A 20,954-nucleotide genomic window follows, 5' to 3' on the forward strand; every position below is an offset into this window, starting at 1 on the left:
AGCCGCCCCTCCCTCCCCAGGCTGTACCTGACGGGGCACCCAGTGCCACAGGGTGTCTCCTTAGGGGTGGGGGTCAGGGAGAGGTGTCACCCAGGACCAGCAGGGGGACACAGTAGTCCCCTCAGACACTGAGCCTTCACAAGCTCCAGCTCAAGTAAAAACCTGTGTTTATGTCACACAACATCCTCTGTGGGTTTGGACTTTTTGTACGGCTGGCAGGGGCTCGGTACAGCCTGGTGCGTCACACGCTCCACTCACTGCAACTGGCTGCTCCTGTGCTTAGAAGGCCCCCCGCGCCCAGGCCGGGGGGAGAGGCCTGCAGGCCGCCCGTGGTCAGAACGTCCATCCTAGTCGGGCAGGCGCCCACCTCTGGGGAGAACTGTTGCCACCGTGCTGGGCAGCCCGAGCTCCCCTCGCTGGCCATGGGCCCCGACCTGCACTTTAAACTTGTGTGCGGCGGGTGAGAAAGGAACCGCTGAAAGCCCTGCAACGAGGCTGCCGCCAGGCTGCCCACAGCCGCGCGGTCCAGGCCCGAGTCCGCGGAGTTCTTTCCTTTCCGTTGGCCGAGGCTACGAGGGTAAGGGGCCTCCTCAAAGGGAGGCGCCGCAGATCTGGGGACAACTAGACGCTTCTGGTCCTGGGACCCGGGGAACCCCCAGGGACAGCCCCTCCTCCTGTCCCACGTGCGGGGATGAGTCTCAGACGCCACAACCAGACAGGAGACGTGCTGCCCAGCAGCAAGCACGCCACGTGCCCCTGCTGCCATGATTCTGAAACCTTTCCACAGGGTCACTGCTCCAGGGGGGACTCCATCTGTCCGGTGACTTGGTCCCAGCTGCCTGCGAGCATGGCACAGGACGGGGCTCCTGCTAGGCGTCGTCACCGGGGGCGCTGGAGGCCGGGGGCCGCCTGTCTCGGGCAATGCTCTCCCACTCCTTCTTTACCAGGACGTACAGCCTCATAGCTGCCTGCGCATCTTGAATCTGGGGGACATGGAGCGTCACCATGACTGTCCCGCCGGGTGACAAGCATGGCCACACACATGCCAGTCCATCCCACAGTTCCCGAGTCCTGGCATCAGACACGGACGAGTGAAGGAGAAAACTGACGAGAGCAGTGGTCCAGCACCACGGCCCTCAGCGTGCTTCCACGCCCCAGTTCACGGGAGGGAGGGACCTAAAGCGAAGGGATGAGCGTGCTGCCTCGTGGGTGCTCCAGACACCACAGAATTAGGAAGGACACGGGGTGGGGGGACGGCAGGCCCTGAGCTTGATGCTGGGGCACAAGAGCCCAACGGCCGGGCTCTGCGGGCGAGCAGGCTCCCGTGCACTCCTAGAGGGCCTGCAGTCCAGACAGGGGCCTTTGTCTCCGACTACAGTACGCTAGTAGCTTTTTGGTGTGAAGTACTAGTTAAATGTAACCATTTAGAATTTAACCGACACTTTGCAGGCCTGCTGGGACATGTCATTTATCACGGACCAGGAGCCTCCTAAAACAGAAGCCGCCCAAGGCCCACTGTGTTTGTCTTCAGGTGACGCTGCGCCTCGCGCACAAGGCCAGGCACAGCCCCCAGTCCCGAGGCCTGTCACCCAGGACACACTCACCGAGCAGTGCTCCGCCTGCTGCACGCGGATCCCCAGGACTCTCTCCGCAAGCAGCTTCAGAGACGGCCGTCCACTCTGCCAGGGGAGAGGGCAGCGCACAGCCACGCTCGGGTGGGGCCTCTGTAGGCCCCGCCTGGGCAGGGGAGTTGCCCGCTGAGCCCCGACCCAAGTGGCCTTCAGTGTCCCTCCCACCGGAAGTGCCCGCGGCCCTGCGGGCTGGTGACACCCGGTCAGCCCATAGAGGAGGACCAGGAAAGGACCCTGCCATCTCTGCCTTCCGGCCTCAGGCCGCCCTGCTCACTTCAAGGGCAGCTCTGCCTCTGGAATAGACACGACGGCGGCTTCTTGCCCGCAGTCGGGGGTCTAATCACAGAGATCAGAGAGTGGAACTCACCTGCCCTCAGCAACACTAACTCTAAAGTTGGCATTTGGCAGAACTCTTTTTCTTCTAAGATTCCTTTTAGTTTTAAAGGTTAAAAGGAAAAACCAAACGAAACCCAACACCTTTCATCAGTAAGCCAGCTTTCAGGGACCAGAACCGACAATCACGTGAACCGAGAAACTGAACTACACTGTACAGAGCCGCGCGCTTCCAAGTACCTTCACTTGGCTCCGGAAAGGTTTGTACTTCTGAGTGTCCCGGATCTTCTTCTTCGGGTGACCAAGAAACAGCGCCTGGAGGAGAAAACAGGACGGGCATTCTGTTGTTCATCTGCAGCGGTAGACCCCTTCTGCCAAACTCCAACACACAACACACGTGCACACACAGATAAGACAAGCACTGACGCGAGCCTGAACTTCTGAGGGAAAATCACCGTGGGAAAGTGATAGAAGGACCATGGGCATGAAAACAGCCTTGAAACCGGGGAAGCTGGAGACTCAGCCACCAAGGAGCCAGCAAGAGGCTGAAACGCGAGTCTGCGCAGGTTACAAGGGACGGGGAGGGAGCACGAGATACCGGGGCCTCTTGAAGTGAGAACGTTTATGACAAAACGCGTCTCCGTGGGCAGAGGACTTGTTGGTTTTTAACAGTTCAAGCTTTACTTACTTTCTTTTCCGGCCGCACTGTGCGGCTTGTGGGATCTTAGCTCCCGACCGGGGATTGAGCCCAGGCCCTGGCAGTGAAAGCACCAAGTCCGAAACACTAGACCGCCAGGGAATTCCCTCAAAATTTACTTTTAAAAGACTTCTATGGGTCCCTGAAACATCGGACGCCGCCAAGCTTCCAGGAAACACCGTTTGAAAAGCTGCAGGCCCAGGAAGGACAGCCTCCCACAAGTGCCTGCCCCGAGCTTCTCGTCCCAACAGGTGGGTCAGCTCTGCCCACAGCAGAGACCCTAAGGAGCAGAGGCTGAGCCCCACCCTCTGGGGCACGGGAAAAGGACCCTCCGAGCCTGCCTGCCGCCCACTGTGCTGGCCGCCACGGGCCAGCCTGTGACACGGGGACTGCCCAGTGGCTCCGAGAAATGGGCGCCGGGGATGCTCCCCGACAGGAGGGGCTCTGCCCTGAGAGGGGTGGTGGCCCATCGGGCGGGTGAGGGTGGCAGCAACAGCGCCCAGCTCTGCCTACGAGGGTGTGCAGGGACCCGCTCCCCCAAGCTGACACGGTGAGCGCGTCACCCAAGTCATGGAGAGAGCGCGACCACCTGGGACACCGCATTACGTAAAAGGCGCCTGGAGCCGGCACCTTCAGGTCATTGTGCAGCGCGTGTCCGACTAGAATCCGGCCCTTCAGCAGGTCTGCCACCTCCTTCTGAACGACTTCAAATTCTTCTCCTGGAAACAAAACAAAGAAGCGGTTTTTAGTGACATGTCCATCACTACCGTGCTGAGTGAGAGGCCTCCTCAGGTTAGACCTGCGAGGACTGGCAGGCAGGTCACTCTGCTCAGGAGGGTGATGCCAAGGCCGAGGGGCCGTCCCAGCACCCCGACCGGGGAGAAGTGGCGGGAGCACACTCACAGCCCCCTGCCAGGGTAATTCTGACAGCTGAATCTAACAGTAAGAAGCCAGGGCATGTGTTTGATGTCTTTCCAACCGGAGACAAAAACGAGGCGGGGGTGGCCCTCGCCACAGACGGTGAGAAGCCCGGCTCTAGACCCTGGGCTCCGGAGGCAGCTCTGCTTGCTTTTTCGGAGCCGACCCCTCGGGGCCACCCCCTCCCCTCACGCCCAAAGGGAAGGGCTGCAGCAACCGCGCTTGGGCCCTGCGCCTATGCCCGCCCGCGACCCTAGCAGGACCGGCAGAGCCTGGATGGAGATGTGGTCAGGCCCTGAGGCTGACGAGCGGCCGGGCCACCTCGGGGGCTGTGCTCCGGGAACCTGAGAGGTGCGGAGAGCAGAGAGCACGCAGCCAGAGGACGACAGAGCCGCCGCCTCAAGCCCCTGCTCCCAGGACCTCCCCAGGCCCCAAATCTGGGGCCCCCCGGGTGCTTCTCTGCCCTCCCCCGACAGCCTGTCCGTCGGCAAACCCTATGGGCTCAGCGTCCAGGCTGTGTCCCGAGCTGGGCCACGGCTCGTTGCCTTGTACGGCCACCTCCCTGACCAAGGGCACAGAGGACAGGCTCACTCCTCCACCCCGCGCCCCGCCCCAGCCTATGCCCAGCGCCGAGGCCCCCCACCGCCCCCCCAGGGAACCTGCGCCAGACCAGGCCCCTTGCTGCTCACGGCCTCCCCACCCCTCCCCCACCCCACAGCGGCCTCTCTCCGTCCAGGAACGCCGTCCTGGTCTTCAGGGCGGGGGGCCAACGGGCAGCGAGGCCGACGCCAGCGGGCGCGGGGGCCCTTGAGCCCACCCGCCCGGGAGGGAGGAAGACCGCCGGGATCTCGCTGCGCCCGTGCCTGCAGCAGGAAGGGCCGCAGGGAGACACGGAAGGCGCTCCAGCCGCCCCCGCCCTCGGGCCCGCGCTGAGGCGACCCACCCTGAGCCAGGTCGTCGGGCCGGATCCCGCTGACCGCCGTCCTGTAGTCAGTCACCGGCTGGGTTGGCTTCACGTACTTGTCATAAACACACTTCCCGTACTGGTTCACCAGGGACACGCGGGCCACGATGCTCTCTTCCCCCTTGGGGCCCACGCCCACCATCTCACAGTCCACGGCTAAGGCTTTAGTGAGGCTGGAGGGGAACCAAGGCTCCAGTTTAACCCACTCGCAGGACCCAGGAACTGGCATCACCGCTCAGTAACGTGACACGGACGGCTCTCAGCCGGACCCCGAGAGGCGCCTGCCCAACTCAGTGGGAGGAGAGGGAAGTGGGCCCTTCCTGAGGACCCCCGCCCCCGCCCCCCGAGGCGGAGCGCGCCCCGCGGCCCTGCCCCGCGTACCCGCCGAAGGCCCGCTCCTTCACCAGCGTGATGCTGCTCCCGCTCTGACCCAGCCGCTTCATTGCTATCCTGGCTGCCTCCGGGCCGATGGCTGCTTCGATGTCCGCTGGGTCGACGTCGTCAAACCAGATGTCTTCTCTAAAAGGCAGAGGGGAGAACAGGCTAAGTGCGGGCAGGCGAGCGGGGTCTGCTCTTAGGGCAGTCCGGCCCCAAGCGCCTGGCCGCCAGCCCACCGCTCCGGCTATGGTGATCATCTTGGCACTTTCCTTTTTAATTACTCATTAGGGACCTCCCTGGTGGTCCAGTGGGTAAGACTCCGCACTCCCAATGCAGGGGCCCTGGGTTCGATCCCTGGTTGGGGAACTAGATCCCACATGCATGCTGCAACTAAGAGTCCGCATGCTGCAAAGAAAGATCTCATGTGCTGCAAGCAAGACCGGGCACAGCCAGAAAATAAATGGAAAAAAACCCCCCCAAAAACACTCATTAGCTGAAACTTAGGAACTACAGAGCAACAAAAAGAATATAAAACAGAAATACGCCCCCCACCCCCAGTCAGGTGTACTGGCTGCTAACATTTTCTTCTCAATTACAAAACTAACGGGTCAGTTATGAAACATTTAAGAACCTCAGAGAAACACGATGAGTGCAGAACATAGACAAAGAGCCCCATCACCACGTCCCCGGGCCGAGCCCTGCAGACATGGACTGCAGACGGGCGGGGATGGATAGCAGTGGCTCGTGACTGTGTCTTTCGGGCTCAGCGTCCATGTCATTTCTTTAGAGACAGCCTCCTGAGCTCACTGACTGGACGCGCCCCTCTGGCCATCTGCCCCCACAGGCTTCTCCCTCGTTGGATGTATCCCAGCCACACTGAAAGAATTACTGAAATAATTTCAGTGCATCGTCTGCCCCCCTCGAGACAGAGGGACCTGTTGTGACTGCTCTGTTTCCAGAGAGCGTGCCTGGGGCAGTGACTCGCGGCAGGCACTCAAACTGCTCTTTCCTGAAACCTTCAGCGATGGTGTCCTCAACCCCAGGCAACACACAGCCAGACTGACTTACAAACACGCCACTCCTGGCTGAGCCAGTCAGAGGCAGCCACTGACTTCTGGTCCTCCCCGGGTGGGTGACACCACAGGGTTTGTTGGGTAACCACCAGGCACTGGGTCAGCACGCTGCACCTCAGAACTTGCCCCACACCACCCAGCTAGCAAGACGTGGGAATCGGTTTCACACTCGGGTCCCTGTGGCTTTGGCGTTCATTCATTCCACAAACCCTTCCTTGGGGCCTCCCATGTGCCACGCCCTGTTCTAGGCCCCAGAGACAAAGCAGCTATGAAACGGGCTCTGTCTCCCTCGTGCCCACATTCCAGGGGAGACAAATAGTCAACAAGGAAACCGACAGCACCAGGGTAAGGTGACGGAGGGGCCAGCAGCCTCGGCCTCCTTAAGGAGACAGGCCTTAGTCGCTGCGACCTGGCTCTCGGCCAGGAGGCTGACTAGGCCAAGACAGTTCATCACAGCCGTGCCAGCCCGGGGGGTACTTACTCAGTGGGCGGGGCCGGGGGCAAGGTGGCGGTCACCTCCCCAGCTTTCCACTTCTTATGTCTGACTTCTCCTCGTTTCGGGGAAATGTCATCATTGGTCCTTTTCTTTGCTCCTTTCTCACTGCACTGTGCCCGGATCTTCCTGTTCATCAGACATCCTGAGGGCACAGAGCCCCCTGTGGCCTTGGGGTCTGTGTTTTCTGTCCCCATCTCATCTCTCTTTGCTTTATCTGAGATCACTTTCCTGTTTTGTTGGACACTTTGGGGCTGCTTTTTGGAATCCGTCTGAGAGAGAACAAGAGCCTCTTCCGCGGCCTGTGATTTTTGTTTCAGCCACTAATGGAACCCAAGATAAAATACGCAACACATTTTAATTTGGAACACATGCACAAAGGATTAAGAAAGCTTGTACGTGTATGTGTGTGTAAAAGCAACCTGTTTCCACATTTAGAATTAATTCCTTCACAGCTCAGGCCAACAAGCTGGTGCATGGCAGCCACTTCCTTGATCAGATTTCTTGGTTTGCTACTGCTGTGAGGGTCTCAGGAAGAGAAGGGTGTGTCCAACGAAAAGTGGCTGAAAAAGGGCTGGCAGCTGCACCCCTGCTCGCCTACACGGAGGGCTGAGGTCTCCCAGCCCAACCTCCTCTTGTGTGCAAGTCCCCGGTGTGGCCATTCTCAACACGGTTAAGACTCTGCTACATGGCAACCAGCTGAGTCATTAGGCGGGTTTCTACTTAACTGTTCCCATAACGTTTAAAGGTGAATGTACTTTCTTGTATGAACTGGAGAAAACACAAGGTTTTTTCCATAACTAATATCCCTCTGCTTGCTTAGTTTTGCTTTACTTTCTTGAGAGGAAGAGATAAAGTTACAGCTCAAGAAGTCAGAGCACCCGGGGGTTGCCGGAGGGAAAATTTCGTCGGCCTGTGTGTCAAGCCAGGAGAATGCTCTGGACTCTGCCCTAAGATGCCCGGCTGTGTTAAGAAACTCAGAAGCTCTTATGTTCTCGCTCTCACTCTGAGGCTCCCTCCGTAACAGATTTCAGGAACTAGAAGAGACGTTGAAGGTCAGCGTAGCATAGAGCACAAACTCACGCCCCACGGTGTGAATCTGCACCCCAGTCTGCCATCTGCTAGTTAGCTGTGCGACCTTGGGCCAAGTTCCTTAAACTCTCTGCCTCATCTAGAAAACAGCGGTAACAACAGCAGCCAACTCCAACGGAAACGGAGAGAATTTATGAGTGAAGCACAGCAAACAGCATTTAGGAGACGGTAACCTGTAATCTGTAAGTAAGTCTGGGCCACTGATTTCGAGAAAGGCAGTAGGTACAACACGGCATTACGAGCAGGGGCTTGGGCGTCCGACTCCCGGGCCCGCTGAACCGGCTGCAAACCTGGACACCTTACGTAACCTTTCCGGCCCATTGCCTCGTCTGTAAGGTGGAGATACTTGAGGACTCTATCTCAGGGTGGGTTAACTAAGGACACGTGTAACTCAGCCGGCAGCGTCTGTACGTTGTAAGAGCTCAGTAGCCGGCGACAGTTGCGGTCAACTCTCACCTATTAAAGGTCCAGGATGTTGCCAGAATCCTTTACATCAAGCCCCTGCCATTCACTGGCCTGCGAGCTCGCTGCCGCCCTCAACAGGCCACCTCTCTGTGGACCGCTCTGTCCACAGCGCTCACGCCAATCTACGCTCCCTTGGGCCCCACAAGCCCTTCTCCGTTTTTCCATCCGCGGGGCCCCCGCGGCCTTACCTCCTCCTGCAGCGCCTTCCAGTTTTGGGAAAAGTCCTCCGGTGCCTTTGGAGGTCGCACCACGACCACGCCGGGGCCGTTTCCCGGCTTTCGGCCTGCTTCTCGCGCTTTGTTCTTCCAAAATCTTTTCTTCCTGTTTTTCTTCCGATTCGGCTTCTTGACGAGCCCGGGCTCAGGCGCGGGGTCGCCCGGGGCGCGCTCGGGGACCAGCACCCTCGCCTTCGCCATCCCGGCACCGTCCCGGCCCCCGCGGCCATCCACGGCGGCGCCGCGGCCCCGTAGCCGAGCTCTGCCGGCCGAGCACAGGTCCCGCTAGACCCCAATTCGCCGGCCGCGGGGACAGCAGCGCGCGGGACCCCGGAAGCCGCCCCGCGCGGGTCTCCGCACGTGAGCGCCGATCCCAGGAAGTGCCCTTCTCTCCCCGACCGGCTGGAAACCGGGCCTTCGCCTCTGGTTCCGCGCGGCCGGGAGCAGGGCGGGGCTCTTTGGCCCCCAAGGAAAAGGGCTACCACCCCGGCGAGCGGCGTCCGCGCTCAGAGGCCCAGGATCGGGTTGGGGTAAGCCCGGGATCTCCCCGAGGGCCGGCCTGGGGCCGAGAAACCTGAGCGCCGGAAGGGAACTGGGGGGGCCGCCGTCGGTGTAACACCGAGGCCCAGCCGGCGGAGGGCGGGGCAGGCGGCCGCCAGGGGGCGCTGGACGGCCGGGCCTGGGAGCGGCGGGTGCGGAGTGGACGCACGGGGACGCCGGGCAGCTGTCTCCCGCCCCGGGGTCCGAGCCCGGCCCATCTTCCCTACGCGGCGGGGAAACTGAGGCCCAGAGACGGGAAGGAGCACCCCAGGTCGCACAGCCTGCTTCCCCAGGGCCGTAGTTCAGCAGCATCCGATAACAGTAATAAGCATTGTAACAAGTGTTGTACTGTATTATTTTGTGTGACAGTGATAACAAGTCACTTGCACACCATGCCTTGGCTCTGGCAATACCTGGATCAGCGACACAGGTGAGGCCTCCACTTCCCCAAAGCTTCCATCCCAGGCTCTGTACGTGCGTGGGGGCCTTCAGGGAAATACAAATGATGAATCAACAATTTCGGATAGTAGTAACTGCAACGAAGATGATGAAGTGAGATACAGTGGTCCGGACTTGAGGAGGAGTAAGGCTACCCAGCAAAATGCAGGATGCCCAGAGAAATAGGAATTTCAGACAAAGAATAATTTTGAGTATAAAAATGTCCCATATATTAAATGTCCCATATATTAGCTGCAATTTGGGGGGCATACTTAACACCAAAAAAAAAAAATCCATTGTTTACCTGAAATTCAAGTTTCACTGCTGTCCTGATTTTTATTTTCTAAATGTGACACCTTTCCCTGGGGGGCCACTTAGATGGTGCCACGAGGGAGGTGACATTTGAGCTGAAACTAGAGCAGCAAAGCGCTGGGCGTATTTGAAGAACGGAAAGAAGGCTCGGGGGTGGGGGGGGTGGTGGCTAAAGGTCTGTGAGCACTGTGGGGACGGCTGGGGAGGCAGGCAGAGAGCTGGTGCCACCGTCCCGGTTCTGTGGGCGGCCGTTGGGTGCAGGCACTGAGCAGGCAATAGCTGAGAGGGAGGGAATGAGGACAGGAGAGCGGGGACAGGTCATGGAAAGCAGGGTGTCCCTAGGAAGCCGGTGTGATGGTGCCTCAGCCAGCCGGGAGCCACAGTCACACAGATGGGAGATGAATCCCACCCCCGCTCCGTGCTCCCAGGCGCAGGACCGGTGGCTGTGCTCTGAGCCAAAGCCCAGCCCAGCGCAAGGCCAGGCCGCGGCGGGAGGAGCCTGTGGGCCGCCCAGCCCCTCGGCCCCTGCCCTGGGAGGAAGCGCCCAGAGTAAACACAGCCTCATCATCCAGCCCAGCGGGTCTGTTGCATTCCACACCGGCCAGATTGCAGTCACCACAGCGCTCTCCCTTCCTGGGAGGATGAGTGAGCTTCGCCTCCAGGGGAGATGTGTGCGGGCAATTCTCATCTCTGTACCCCTCGTCCTCCTGGGCTGCTGGGGACTCCCTGATTTCCGGCAGGTGGGTGGATCCGAGGGCTGCGGTGCTGGGGGAGCCCCAAGAGCTGGGAATCTGGGCTCCGCTGGGTGCTGAGGGCGGGTCCCCGGGGGAGAAGGGGCTGCCCGACAGCCCTTGGGCCAGTGGGAGGAAATCCGAACGTGGGGTTCAGGGGCTGAAGTGGGCTCACTGGAGAGGGAGTTGGCCTCGGTACTGTCCACCCACCTGAGGAGGGGCGGACCCGGCTAGGCCGGTGTGAGTGGCTTGCCCCCTCTCCATCCTGGGCCCCCTCCTCCCCCACCCCGCCCCGCTCCTTTCCCACACCTCCTTCTGCCTCGTCTCCCCTCACTTATCCTTTCTCCCACAGCAGTTTCTTCAGGCTTTGGAGCCAGAGGAAGTGACCACTTACTTTGGCCCTGACGCTGCCTCTGAAGGTACTTGCCCTGGCGTCTTCCTTGCAAGGGGAGTTTCTCGGAGCCTGCAGGGGGCATCCCCCCCTTGGGTCAGGGGCCTTGGCTTTTCAGGGGCTCAGCTGAGAGGTCAGAGCTGCTGCTGTCGTCCCGTTACTTCGTTCCGTGACTTCCTGCCACGGCGATAAAAGCCGGTCTGGGTGTCCTGGGCCGGGCTGGGGTTGTGACCCTGGGATTCTGCTCAATATCTCAAGGGAACGGGCACTAATTAGCTGGTCTCTTCCACCCCTGGGCCTCCCTTTGGGCCGACTGACTGTCAGGAACTCTTGCAGTTTCTGGCCAGGATGTAAACATTTATCTTTTCTGTGAGACACAAGAAGGGCGCTGGGTCAAGCTCCAGCCAAAGCCTTTTCCTGTCGCTCGTGGGCCGTGTCTGTGGACTTCTCCATGGTGCCAGCCCCCTTTCCGAGGAGGGCCATTGGTGATCCAAAGGCAGGTGGGGACCAGGGGCAGGGTAGGCTAGTGGTCAGAGCGGAGGGAATTAGGGGTGTCCCACTCGTGCCTGCCTTCTCTGTGGTCGGGGCCAGATGCACGCTGAGCGATGGCTGGGGTCGCGCTGCGGGCAGGGGGAGCTGTGCTGGAGGGCCGAGCAGGGGGGAGTGAGGGGCCTCCTATCTCCCGCAGCGCCCCGATTCGACGTGGTCCCACTCACCTGTGTCTGTGAGCCCCAGCATGAGGCCGAGGACGGGCACGGGGGGCTGCCCTTCAGGGCCCCGCGCTGCTCCCTGGCAGCCCTGGGATGGCTCTTCTGGGCCTCCTCGCCACCTCCTTCACCAGCGAGCGTGTGGTCAATGCCTCCCTCCGGCTGCTGGGGGCCCCCCACTCCTGCCTCGCGGGAGGCCTTGCCCCGCTGCCCCCAGGCGCAGCGTCCAGGCTCACGTTCTGCTTGGGCTGTGTGGTGAGTGGGCGCCCAGGCCGGCAGCAGGGGGAGGTTGTGCCATGGGGACCCCAGTGGGGCAGAGATGCCTCTGAGCCCCCGCTGCACAGCCAAACGTGAGCGCAACACCACTTAGACCTTAGCCAGACTCTGACACCATGGGGGCCTGTTCCTCGGAGGCTCGGAAAAGCCAGCTGAGTTTCCCAAGGCCACCCAGCTAGCAGGTGGCAGTCAGACCTCTGAGCTCAGACTCCAGCTCTGCACCTTAGTACAGGCGACCTTGGGCCAGGCACTCCCTGGACGTCAGTGTCATCACTGATGGGACTTCCCAGGTGGTCCAGTGGTTAGGACTCGGCGCTCTCACTACGGGGGCCCAGGTTCGATCCCCAGTCGGGGAACTGAGATCCCACAAGCTGCGAGGCCAAAAAAAATAAGAAGAAGAAGAAAGATTAAGAAAGAAAGCAATGGCGAAGGCAGCAGCACTCGCCTCTTGGGTATCTCCGGGGATTGTCACGATGAGTCACCGAATGAGCCAGAGCCGTTTATATCATAACCACCCGCCTCCCCGCCCCATTCCGGGGTCAGGAGGCCCAGCCTGGGTTGGAACAGATGCCACTCAGGGCCCATCTGGTGACAGGCAGTGCTGTTCATTAGCGCAGGCCTAGCTAGTCCCTCAAGACCCCCTCCGTTCTTGCACACGTGGGGCCCCGCCGGGATCTTTACCAGGCCCTGCAGACTGGGGCCCAGAGGCCTTGTGCATGACGGGGACTGGAAGTGTGGCTGGGGGCCTGGCAGCAGATGGTAGGCAGCAAGCGCAGCCCCCAGAGGGCGTGGCTTCCCCGCTGTTCCATACAAATGGGCTCTCGGACCTTGGACTTGGGCAGGAGCCCTTGGAGGGGGCGAGTCCATGCCTGGTGCTGTGATGGCCCTGCATGGGGGACGGGGCTGTGTGCACCAGGCGGCTCTCTCTCCTCCAGGAGGGTGATATTCTGGTGGGCAGACAGGTTCTATATCCAGCCGTTGAGGAGGCGGCACCGGGAGCTGGTGCCTCCCTTCCTGGGATGGTACCCAGCCCCGCCTGATCCACAGGCCCACCCCCAGGGCACCCACGGTTCCAGGTACAGCTCCTGGGAGAGGGAGGGTGGAGCTGCGTCAAGGACAGCTCTGTGGGAGGGACCAGCTCTCCTGATGCCTGGGCCCAGCTCCACCAGCCACCTTTGTTAGCATGCAGGGGAGTGCCCAGCTCACGGGGCAGGCCAGGAGAACACGTGGCCACCAGCCGTGGCCCCAGGCCGTCTGCTTGGTGGGCAGGTAGACCTCCCGCCTCTGAACAGCCGTTCACAGTTTACAAAGCGTGTTCACAGACGTGCACCTTGGAGCCTCGGGCGGGCCGAGGTCAGCAGTTCCTGATAGGTCCCATGCTACAGGTGGGAACCCAGAGGCCCAAAGATGGGAAGTGGCTGCCGCAGGCCTCCAGGACGGCTCCAGGGCGTGGGCAGGATGGGGCCGGCTCTGCTGCCACCACGCCCGCTCACGCCTTCCCCAGGCTGCGCCCGGCTGCAAGCGGGGTGTGGTCCTGGGCTTTTCTTGCCTTCTTTGGGTGACCCCCTACTCCAGTGTGCGCCCAGCGTGGGGCTTTGGGGTGACCAGAAGGACATAACAGCCACACGGTAGCTGTCTCCTGGCCTTGCGCTGCCCCGAATGCCCAGACGGCAATGGGATCTGGGCCCGAGGGGTGGAATGAAACGTCTCCACCTCCCAAGCCCTGGCCGCGTCTCTCCTGTAAGCTGGCCGAGCTGTCAGTTATAACGGTCACAACGTGAGTGACATGCGAGACCTCGGGACCTCTCACCCTCCGAGAGTGTTTCCTCCCGAAGAGCTGGGAGGACCAAGATGTCCCAGATGAGTTGGGGGGTGTCTAAGGGCGTGAAACCGTGGGTGCTGAGAGGCCAGCTCCCGGAGGGTCAGGCCGGAACCGCTCACTCAACATAGAAAACTAGCTTATGGTTACCAAAGGGGGAGGGGGGAGGAGAAATTAGGAGTTTGGGATTAACAGACACACCCTCCTGTATATCAAATAGATAACCAACAAGGTCCTACTGTATAGCACGGGGAGCTATACTCAAGATTTTGTAATAACCTTGGAATTCCCTGGCAGTCCAGTGGTTAAGATGGCGCGCTCCCAATGAACGGAGTGCGGGTTCGATCCCCGGGCGGGGATCTAGAAAAAAAAAAAAAAAAGATTTTGTAATAACCTATAAGGGAAAAGAATCTGAAAAAGAATAGACGTATACGTATATGTATAACTGAATCACTTTGCTGTATACCTGAACCTAACACAACACTGTACATCAACTATGCCTCAATAAAGGTATAAACAAATAAATAAACCAAATGCTTAGCCAATTAGTGATTAAAAAACACAAAAGAGGAACCGCTCCCTCAGTCTCCCTGTGCCAGGAGACAGGCCCTCTCTGGCTCCCCACATGCCCTGTGAGAAAGTGAGGGTCGGGCCCATCCACGCCCTCATCCCCACAGTAAGCGGCGCATCTCCAAGCCCAGGAGCGCAGGGTGATGGAGGGGCCTGGCCGTGGGGGCCGTGGGGGCCGCGAGGTCAAAGCCACATCTCACCTGCTCTCTAGGACCCTGGCTGTCGGCCCTGCCCCCTGCCCCGCCAGGCCGTCCTCCCGCCCCTCGCCTCCGGAGACAGGCTGCCAGGAGCCTCCTGCACCTGGAGCTGCTGGTGGCCGTGGGCCCCGACATGCACCGGGCTCACCGGGAGGACACGGAGCGCTACGTGCTCACCAACCTCAACATGGTGAGTGCTCGTGTGGGCGCGGGCTCTGTGGGCGGCGCTGACCCAGGCGAGGCGCAGGAGTCCGGGGGGGCGGTGGCTGTCCTCAGAGACCACAACCAGCCCGTCCTCGGGAGCCTCTGGACACAGCACCCTGCACCCGGGGCTTGTGCACAGCGTCAGTGAGCCGTCTTGTCTGGGGGGCTGAGCTCAGTATGAACCTGAGGCTGGGGTCACACTTGGGGCTCAGGGCCCTGGGGTGGGGAGAGGTGTGATCTGTTCTTTCTCCCTTACCCCACTGGGGAGTGCAACGCCCAGCCTCTTGCTACTTGGGTCCCTTCGCCCGGGGACCCTCAACCCTGGCCTCTCCCACAACGTCCCTTTGATCCGTGGGCATGTCGGCCAGCACTGCCCCGGCAGCCAGCCTGGCTGCCCCACACCAGGCTCTCCCAGCGCCCTTCTTGTGGGTACCCCCATGTCCGCAGGCCTCCCCTTCACTTGGCTTCTAGGGGTAACGGTGGGGCAGGAAGCATGGCTCCCACTAACCATTACCTCGGAGAAAAATAGGCAGCACAGAAACAGGTGACTGCAGCACCTGATGACACATTCAGTCTGACGGTCTGTGCCCAACCACGGGCGCACTCACACGTGAAACACACACAAACACACGTGTTCTAAGGCGGCCAGGTAAGTTTCCATAACGTCAGGAGATTAATATCACCGCCGGCAGCGGCAGGGCCGGCATTGCCCCCCTGGTAAGTCCCCTGGTAAGTTGGCCCCGGAGGCCAGGCAGCCATCCTAGAGCGTGGGGTCCTTAGTACCATCTTGTCCCCGGCCTCAGGTATGCCCAGCTATTCTGGACAGAAGGAAAAGATCCCCCAATCTCAGAGCCCCAGGCCCTCCGACACCTCTCCTTTCCCATGTGTTCTCTGGGCCTCGCACCCTGGAGGGAGTCTGGGTCCCAGAGGCCACACCCATGCAGCCCTGACCCCTGGAAAAGCTGGCTCAAGTCCAGGACAACCTGCTTGGGTTTCCACCTACCGACTCCAGAGGTGGAAAATATTCCCTCTAGGTCGCTTGAAAGCTACTGTTTTCAAGCCTTGGGGGTCCCCCCCCACCTCGAATATGCTGAAATTTGGTAATCGAACCACACTCCCTGTGGTCATTCAACGTGTTTTGTGAGGGCCAAGGATGGTCAGGTGGTAGATTGCAGACTGGCCCCTGCCCAGATGGTGCCAGTCGTGGTAATGGCCAGTGGCATGACTGGGCACCCACCTCATGCCAGCCACACTGTTCCTAAGTCTGCCAACGATCATGGAAGGCTTTCTCTCCATTTTACAGATGAGGAAACTGGGGTCCTGAGGTTAGTAAACGGGATCCTGAGCGTACAGGTAGGAAGGGGCAGGGCCTGGGTTCAGACTCAGGTCAGCTGAGGCCGGTGGCGCCACGTCCTCTCTCCTGGGTGCCACGTCTCCTTTAGAGGACAAGCTGCTGCAAGCAACTGCAGTGCAAGTCGACCACAGTCAGCATCTTGGCAGATGTACTGGGAGAGCTGGGAGCCTGGTGGGGGGAGCCTTCTCATTGGGGTGCCCAGGAAAGGGCTCATGGAGGGGGAGGGGGCCCTCGGGCTGCCTCGTGGACATGAGCAGTTTAAGCGAGTGGAGGTGAGAGAGGTGTTTCAGGCAGGTGGACAGAGATGAGAAAGGACAAGGTAAATCCAGTCCGAGAGAAGCAGTGTTTGAAAGGAACGTTCTAGACTAATGGCAGTTACTCACATCCCGTTGTTTCGGGCTTTCTCTGTGTTGGCTGACTTTCCTTCTGACTATCTCTATGGCTGGCTCCCAGGCCCAAGGACTAGCATTTCGGGTGCCCTCCCTGCTGATGAAGCATCCTCTCCAGGCAACCCCCCCCCCGCCCCAGGCCCCTGGAAGTCAGCAGCGCCCATGCACACGTGTCACCTCTCCCGCCTGCCCTTTCACAGGGGTCAGAGCTGCTTAGGGACCCCTCCCTGGGAGCTCAGTTCCGAGTGCACCTGGTGAAGATGGTCATCCTGACGCAGCCTGAGGTAGGCGCTGAGCTGGACGCCCAGTCACTGGGAAACCGGTTTCTGCCTGCGGATGCGCACAGAGCAGTGGGGGTGATGGCAGGGCTTCCCGCCAGCCGGGCCCGGGCCTGAATTCCAGCTCTGCCCTGGCACGCGGCACTGCTGAGCCTCAGTCTCCTCATCTGTAACATGGGACAGTAAGAGGGTTGTTACGAGGACTGAGATGGCAGCAGTGGTCCGCGCCCTGCTTGGGGTGGATCCCCTAAACGTGCGCTCTGTTACTTGTCCCTCAGGACGCTCCGAATATCACAGCCAACATCACCGCATCACTGCTGAGCGTCTGTGAGTGGAGCAGGACGGTCAACCCTGAGGATGACGCGGATCCCAGCCATGCTGACCTGGTCCTCTACATCACCAGGTAGCCGAGCTCCCCACTGGCTGCCAGCCTGCCGGGGAGCTGCTCCCACTCTCTGCAAAGGGAGCCCGGCGGTGGGCAGGCACCTCAGCACTGCCCAGCTATCTGTTCTCTCTTCCTGAGGTTTGACCTGGAATTGCCTGATGGGAACCGGCAGGTTCGGGGGGTCACCCAGCTGGGTGGCGTCTGCTCCCCCTCCTGGAGCTGCCTTATCACTGAGGATACCGGCTTCGATCTGGGGGTCACCATCGCCCATGAGATTGGGCACAGGTAAGAGGCCCCAACCCCTGTCCCCAAGCTCCGGACAAGGACGTGACCTGGGCCCCCAGGAGGGGAGGGCATGGCTGGCAGTGGTCCCTAGAAGAGCCAGCTGGAGGAGCCTGTACTCTTGACCCCAATGGACTAGGGAGGGTGGGCGGGGGCAAGGGCTGGGAAAATCTGATATTTCTTCATTACCGAAGGATTAAAAGAAATTTTTTTTTTCAAAATACAAGCCAAACAAACTTAGGAGCTAAAAACTAATTTTTGTAGGAAATTAGGTAAACAAAAAGCAGGCTGCAAAAATGATCCCAAATCCCACCACTCAGAGAAAACATCCATCTTTTCTATACACACACACACACAATATTTTATTTGTAAATTTGGGATTATGCTGTATATTGGTTAACTGCTTTTTTTATGTAAAAATATATCCCAAACATTTCTCCCAAACATTCTCTTACAACATATATTGGGTTTTTTGTACGCACCATAATTTACTTAATTCATCCCCTCGTGTTAGATATTTAGGTTGTTTCCAGACTTTTCCTGATACGACTGCTATACGTTCTGCGGGCAAATCTGTGCTCCTATGTATTATTCACCCGGAGTGGAGGGTTTCTTTCCTTTTTGATTTTTAGCCTTTTAATTATGAAAGTATATACCTGCTTGCTGTAAAAATTCAGAGTACAGAGACTCCTAAAGTGAAAAGTGGGTGTCTAACTTCCTTGCCCACCAGCCCCCCTCCCACCCGCAGGCCTTTCGGCCCCCCCCTCCCCGAGAGTGCTGAGGGGTTCCCACACCCCCCTCCACGGACAAGGCTGGGGCTCCTATCCCCACGGCAGCCCACGGCTGCGCACCTTCGCTCTCAGCTCTGCACCTCCGTCTGACCTCTCACCCATCTGACCCACCCCCCATCACAATTCCGCCATCCATCTTGTTTGGAGGAAAAAAAGGAATTGAAAACCATTGCCTTCCACTGGGAGCAGAAACGTTGGCCCAGAGGTCCCACCTTTTCACTTCACCAGGACACATTCAGTCGGTGCTTTTACACACCGAGCCACCCCCAGGTCAAGAAAGCCGTCAGCAGCAGGGCCCCAAATGCCCTCGAGCCATGGCCTCCCACGCTCAAGACACCGTGGATGAGTTTGGCCTGCACATTTTTCAAGCCTTTTGATATGTATTAGCCAAAAGAGGCGGGAGCCACCGGGCCGGCCCAGCGCTCCCTCGGGCGGGAAACTGAGGCTGGGCGCCAGCGCGACGCGGCCCACCGCCGGGTTAGCTGGTGGCGGGGCCGGGGCGACCCCTGCGGGGGTGGGGGGACCCTGGCCACCGCCGGCCTCAGCGCCGCCGCCTCCGCAGCTTCGGCCTGGAGCACGATGGCGCGCCGGGCAGCGGCTGCGGGCCCAGCGGCCACGTGATGGCTTCCGACGGCGCCGCGCCCGCCCGCGGGGGCCCGGCGTGGTCCCCCTGCAGCCGCCGGCAGCTGCTGAGCCTGCTCAGGTAGCTGCACCCCCCAGCACCGCCCCTCCCTACGCCCCCATCTCCGCTTCGCGAGCCCCCCTCCTTCCCGTCCCCGGACCCACCCGTCCATCTGCCCTCAACCCTGTGCCCACTTCCGCGGCGTCCCCGCGCCCACCTCTCCACGGGCTCTCAGGAGGCACTCCTACATCCCGCCTCTGCCCACCCCTCCAGCCCTCCCCTCCTCCCGGCGTCCACCCCTCCATCTCTGCCCCCGCCCCCGCCAGCCCATTCCCCTGGCCGCGCCCATCCGGCCCACGCGCCACCTCCCTCCTTTCCATCGCGTCCCGCTCCTGTGCCCGCCGCTCAGTTCTCCCCTGTCCACTTCCATCCCTTCGCAGACCCACTTCTCCAACCTCCCCGCCCCCTGCATCTGCCCCTCCATCCCCTCCCCTCCCCTAGGCTCGAGCCGTGTCCTAGCCCAGCGTCAGCTCTTGGTGGGGCACGAGGGCTGAGAACTCCCATCCTCGCCCGCCCGAACCCGCCGCTTTAAACGCCCCCGCTTCCCGTGCCCACCTGGTGTCCGCCCCGGGCCTGAGCCGCGGCCTTGTCGCAGCGCAGGACGGGCGCGCTGCGTGTGGGACCCGCCGGGGCCGCAGGCCCAGCCCGCGGGGCGCCCTTACGAGGCGCACCCCGGCCTGTACTACGGCGCCGACGAGCAGTGCCGCGTCGCCTTCGGCCCGACGGCGGTCGCCTGCACCTTCCACAGGGAACACCTAGTGAGTCCAGCAGTGGGTGAAGCACCCGCCCCCCCGCCCGACCGCATCTGGGCCTCCCTCTGCCAGCTCCTGCCCCCTGCGCACTGTGACACCCCACTGGCCCAGACTGTCAGGTGCCGCTCGAAATTCTCAATTTTTGAACAAGGGTGCCCACATTTTCCTCTTGACGAGGCCCCACAATTTAGGTAGAGCCGGTCCTGATAGGGCCCCCGAGCCCGTGGACCTTGATCCTACCTAGGCAGTTACCGAGGGCTTCCCACCCAACGGGAGCTGGAGGGCTTCCCAGAGGCAGTGACCTCCGAGCTGAACCCTACAGCCGGGGTGGGAGGGGGGCTGAAGGGGGGCAGGCACCCCAAAGGCAGACCCCCTTCCCAGGAGCGCACAGGACTTGCAGGCACTTTCGCCTTGGTGAGCCCCTTCCCCTTTGTAAAACATTAGGAATTATATTTTAGTGTTTTCATGAAATATAGAATTTTACGTGTGTTGTTATAAATACAGTATTAATGTTATATATTAGCATATTCTCTCTGATCTAAAAGATCATCTTCTTCTGATTTTAAAAGAGATGAGAACATTTTTGTGGGCCCTGGTCACTGTCCCTGTTCCTGGTGGAGGAGTCCTCTCCACCCACCACTGCCCAGGGAGCTGGCTGTGTCACCGTGTCCTGTGGTCTGGGAGGGACAGTGATGGCTGGACACTGACCCCGCAGGCCCTGGTGGCCCCTCAGCTGGCCATCTGTCTCCCCTCTTAGGACATGTGCCAGGCTCTCTCCTGCCACACAGACCCCCTGGACCAGAGCAGCTGTAGCCGCCTCCTTGTTCCTGTCCTGGATGGGACAGAGTGTGGCGTGGGGAAGGTCAGAGCGGGGACTGAAGGAGCGTGTGAGCGTGTGTGTGTGTGTGTGTGCACGCTCACACACGCTCACGCAGACCTGCGGCCTGCAGCCCTCACCCTGGGGTGGGAGACAGGAGGACCTCAGTAAGCGGGGGCGTAGGGCCCTGGAGCCGTTCTGGGTCCCCGTCAGGACAGGTGGGCAGCAGGATGCCCGCGTGCACGCAGTGCTCGCCTTGCCCTCTGCAGGGGGTTCATAACAGCTAACAGCGAAGGCTTGCGCCTGACTCTGCCGGGGCGGGCGGGGCATCTGGCCTGCCCCGTCAACCTCCTCGCTGTTCCAGAGAGAGCGGGTGCTCGAGGGACAGCCACCCCGGGCCCGGTGTGGCGGCCTGGACACAGGGATTGGGTTGTTGCCCGCCACCCAGAGGAGGCAAAGTTTTCCCGTGACTGCGTGACCACCACCCCGCCCCCCGCCGGCCTGCGGCGGCCACCTGACATCCTGATCCCGGCCCAGTGCCCCTGCCCTCCCCTAGCCTTGCATGGCCAGCCCTTCCTCCAGTCCCTGTCCTGTGGGAGGGGCTCTGCCCTCTTCTGTTTAGCACTGGCTCCAAAGCAGGATGGGGGTCCAGTGCGTGTGTGTGCGTGTGTGTGTGTGTGGGGTGTACCTGTGGGTGTGGGATGCCCTGGGTGTGGGCACCTGTTGGTGTGAGATGCCCTGGGTGTGGGGTCCTGTGGGTGTGGGATGCTCTGGGTGTGG

At 60.6% G+C, this 20,954-nt stretch overlaps 2 protein-coding genes across 8 annotated transcripts in view; one reads left to right on the forward strand and one right to left on the reverse strand.

The window, feature by feature from the left end:
• Positions 1-109: 109 nt before the first annotated feature.
• REXO4 (REX4 homolog, 3'-5' exonuclease) lies at positions 110-9,628 on the reverse strand. Its single transcript, XM_081236510.1, has 10 exons — positions 9,542-9,628; positions 8,233-9,285; positions 6,476-6,810; positions 4,925-5,062; positions 4,523-4,716; positions 3,292-3,380; positions 2,205-2,279; positions 1,605-1,679; positions 246-983; positions 110-212 (listed from the first exon to the last, which is right to left on the reverse strand). Exons 2-9 carry the CDS (start codon positions 8,458-8,460, stop codon positions 870-872), a joined length of 1,248 nt encoding a protein of 415 aa, XP_081092636.1. The 5' UTR covers positions 8,461-9,285; positions 9,542-9,628; the 3' UTR covers positions 110-212; positions 246-869.
• A 214-nt stretch (positions 9,629-9,842) lies between these two features.
• The window catches only part of ADAMTS13 (ADAM metallopeptidase with thrombospondin type 1 motif 13), a gene marked incomplete at its 5' end in the record, with an annotated part of 30,994 nt that continues 19,882 nt past the window's right edge, over positions 9,843-20,954 (forward strand). For 4 of the 7 annotated variants that reach the window (XM_081236503.1, XM_081236507.1, XM_081236505.1 and 1 more), the window contains 9 exons: positions 9,843-10,289; positions 10,633-10,699; positions 14,255-14,430; positions 16,388-16,471; positions 16,744-16,868; positions 16,989-17,135; positions 18,486-18,626; positions 19,201-19,363; positions 20,115-20,219. In XM_081236503.1, the coding sequence (XP_081092629.1) occupies positions 9,843-10,289; positions 10,633-10,699; positions 14,255-14,430; positions 16,388-16,471; positions 16,744-16,868; positions 16,989-17,135; positions 18,486-18,626; positions 19,201-19,363; positions 20,115-20,219 (1,455 nt within the window). Of the gene's footprint in view, positions 10,290-10,632; positions 10,700-14,254; positions 14,431-16,035; positions 16,472-16,743; positions 16,869-16,988; positions 17,136-18,485; positions 18,627-19,200; positions 19,364-20,114; positions 20,220-20,954 lie in introns of those variants that run through there. The other 3 variants (XM_081236504.1, XM_081236506.1, XM_081236509.1) reach the window with 3 other exon arrangements.

This window comes from Mesoplodon bidens, assembly GCF_964165515.1.
Source record: "Mesoplodon bidens genome assembly, chromosome: 6".
Taxonomy (NCBI): domain Eukaryota; kingdom Metazoa; phylum Chordata; class Mammalia; order Artiodactyla; family Ziphiidae; genus Mesoplodon; species Mesoplodon bidens.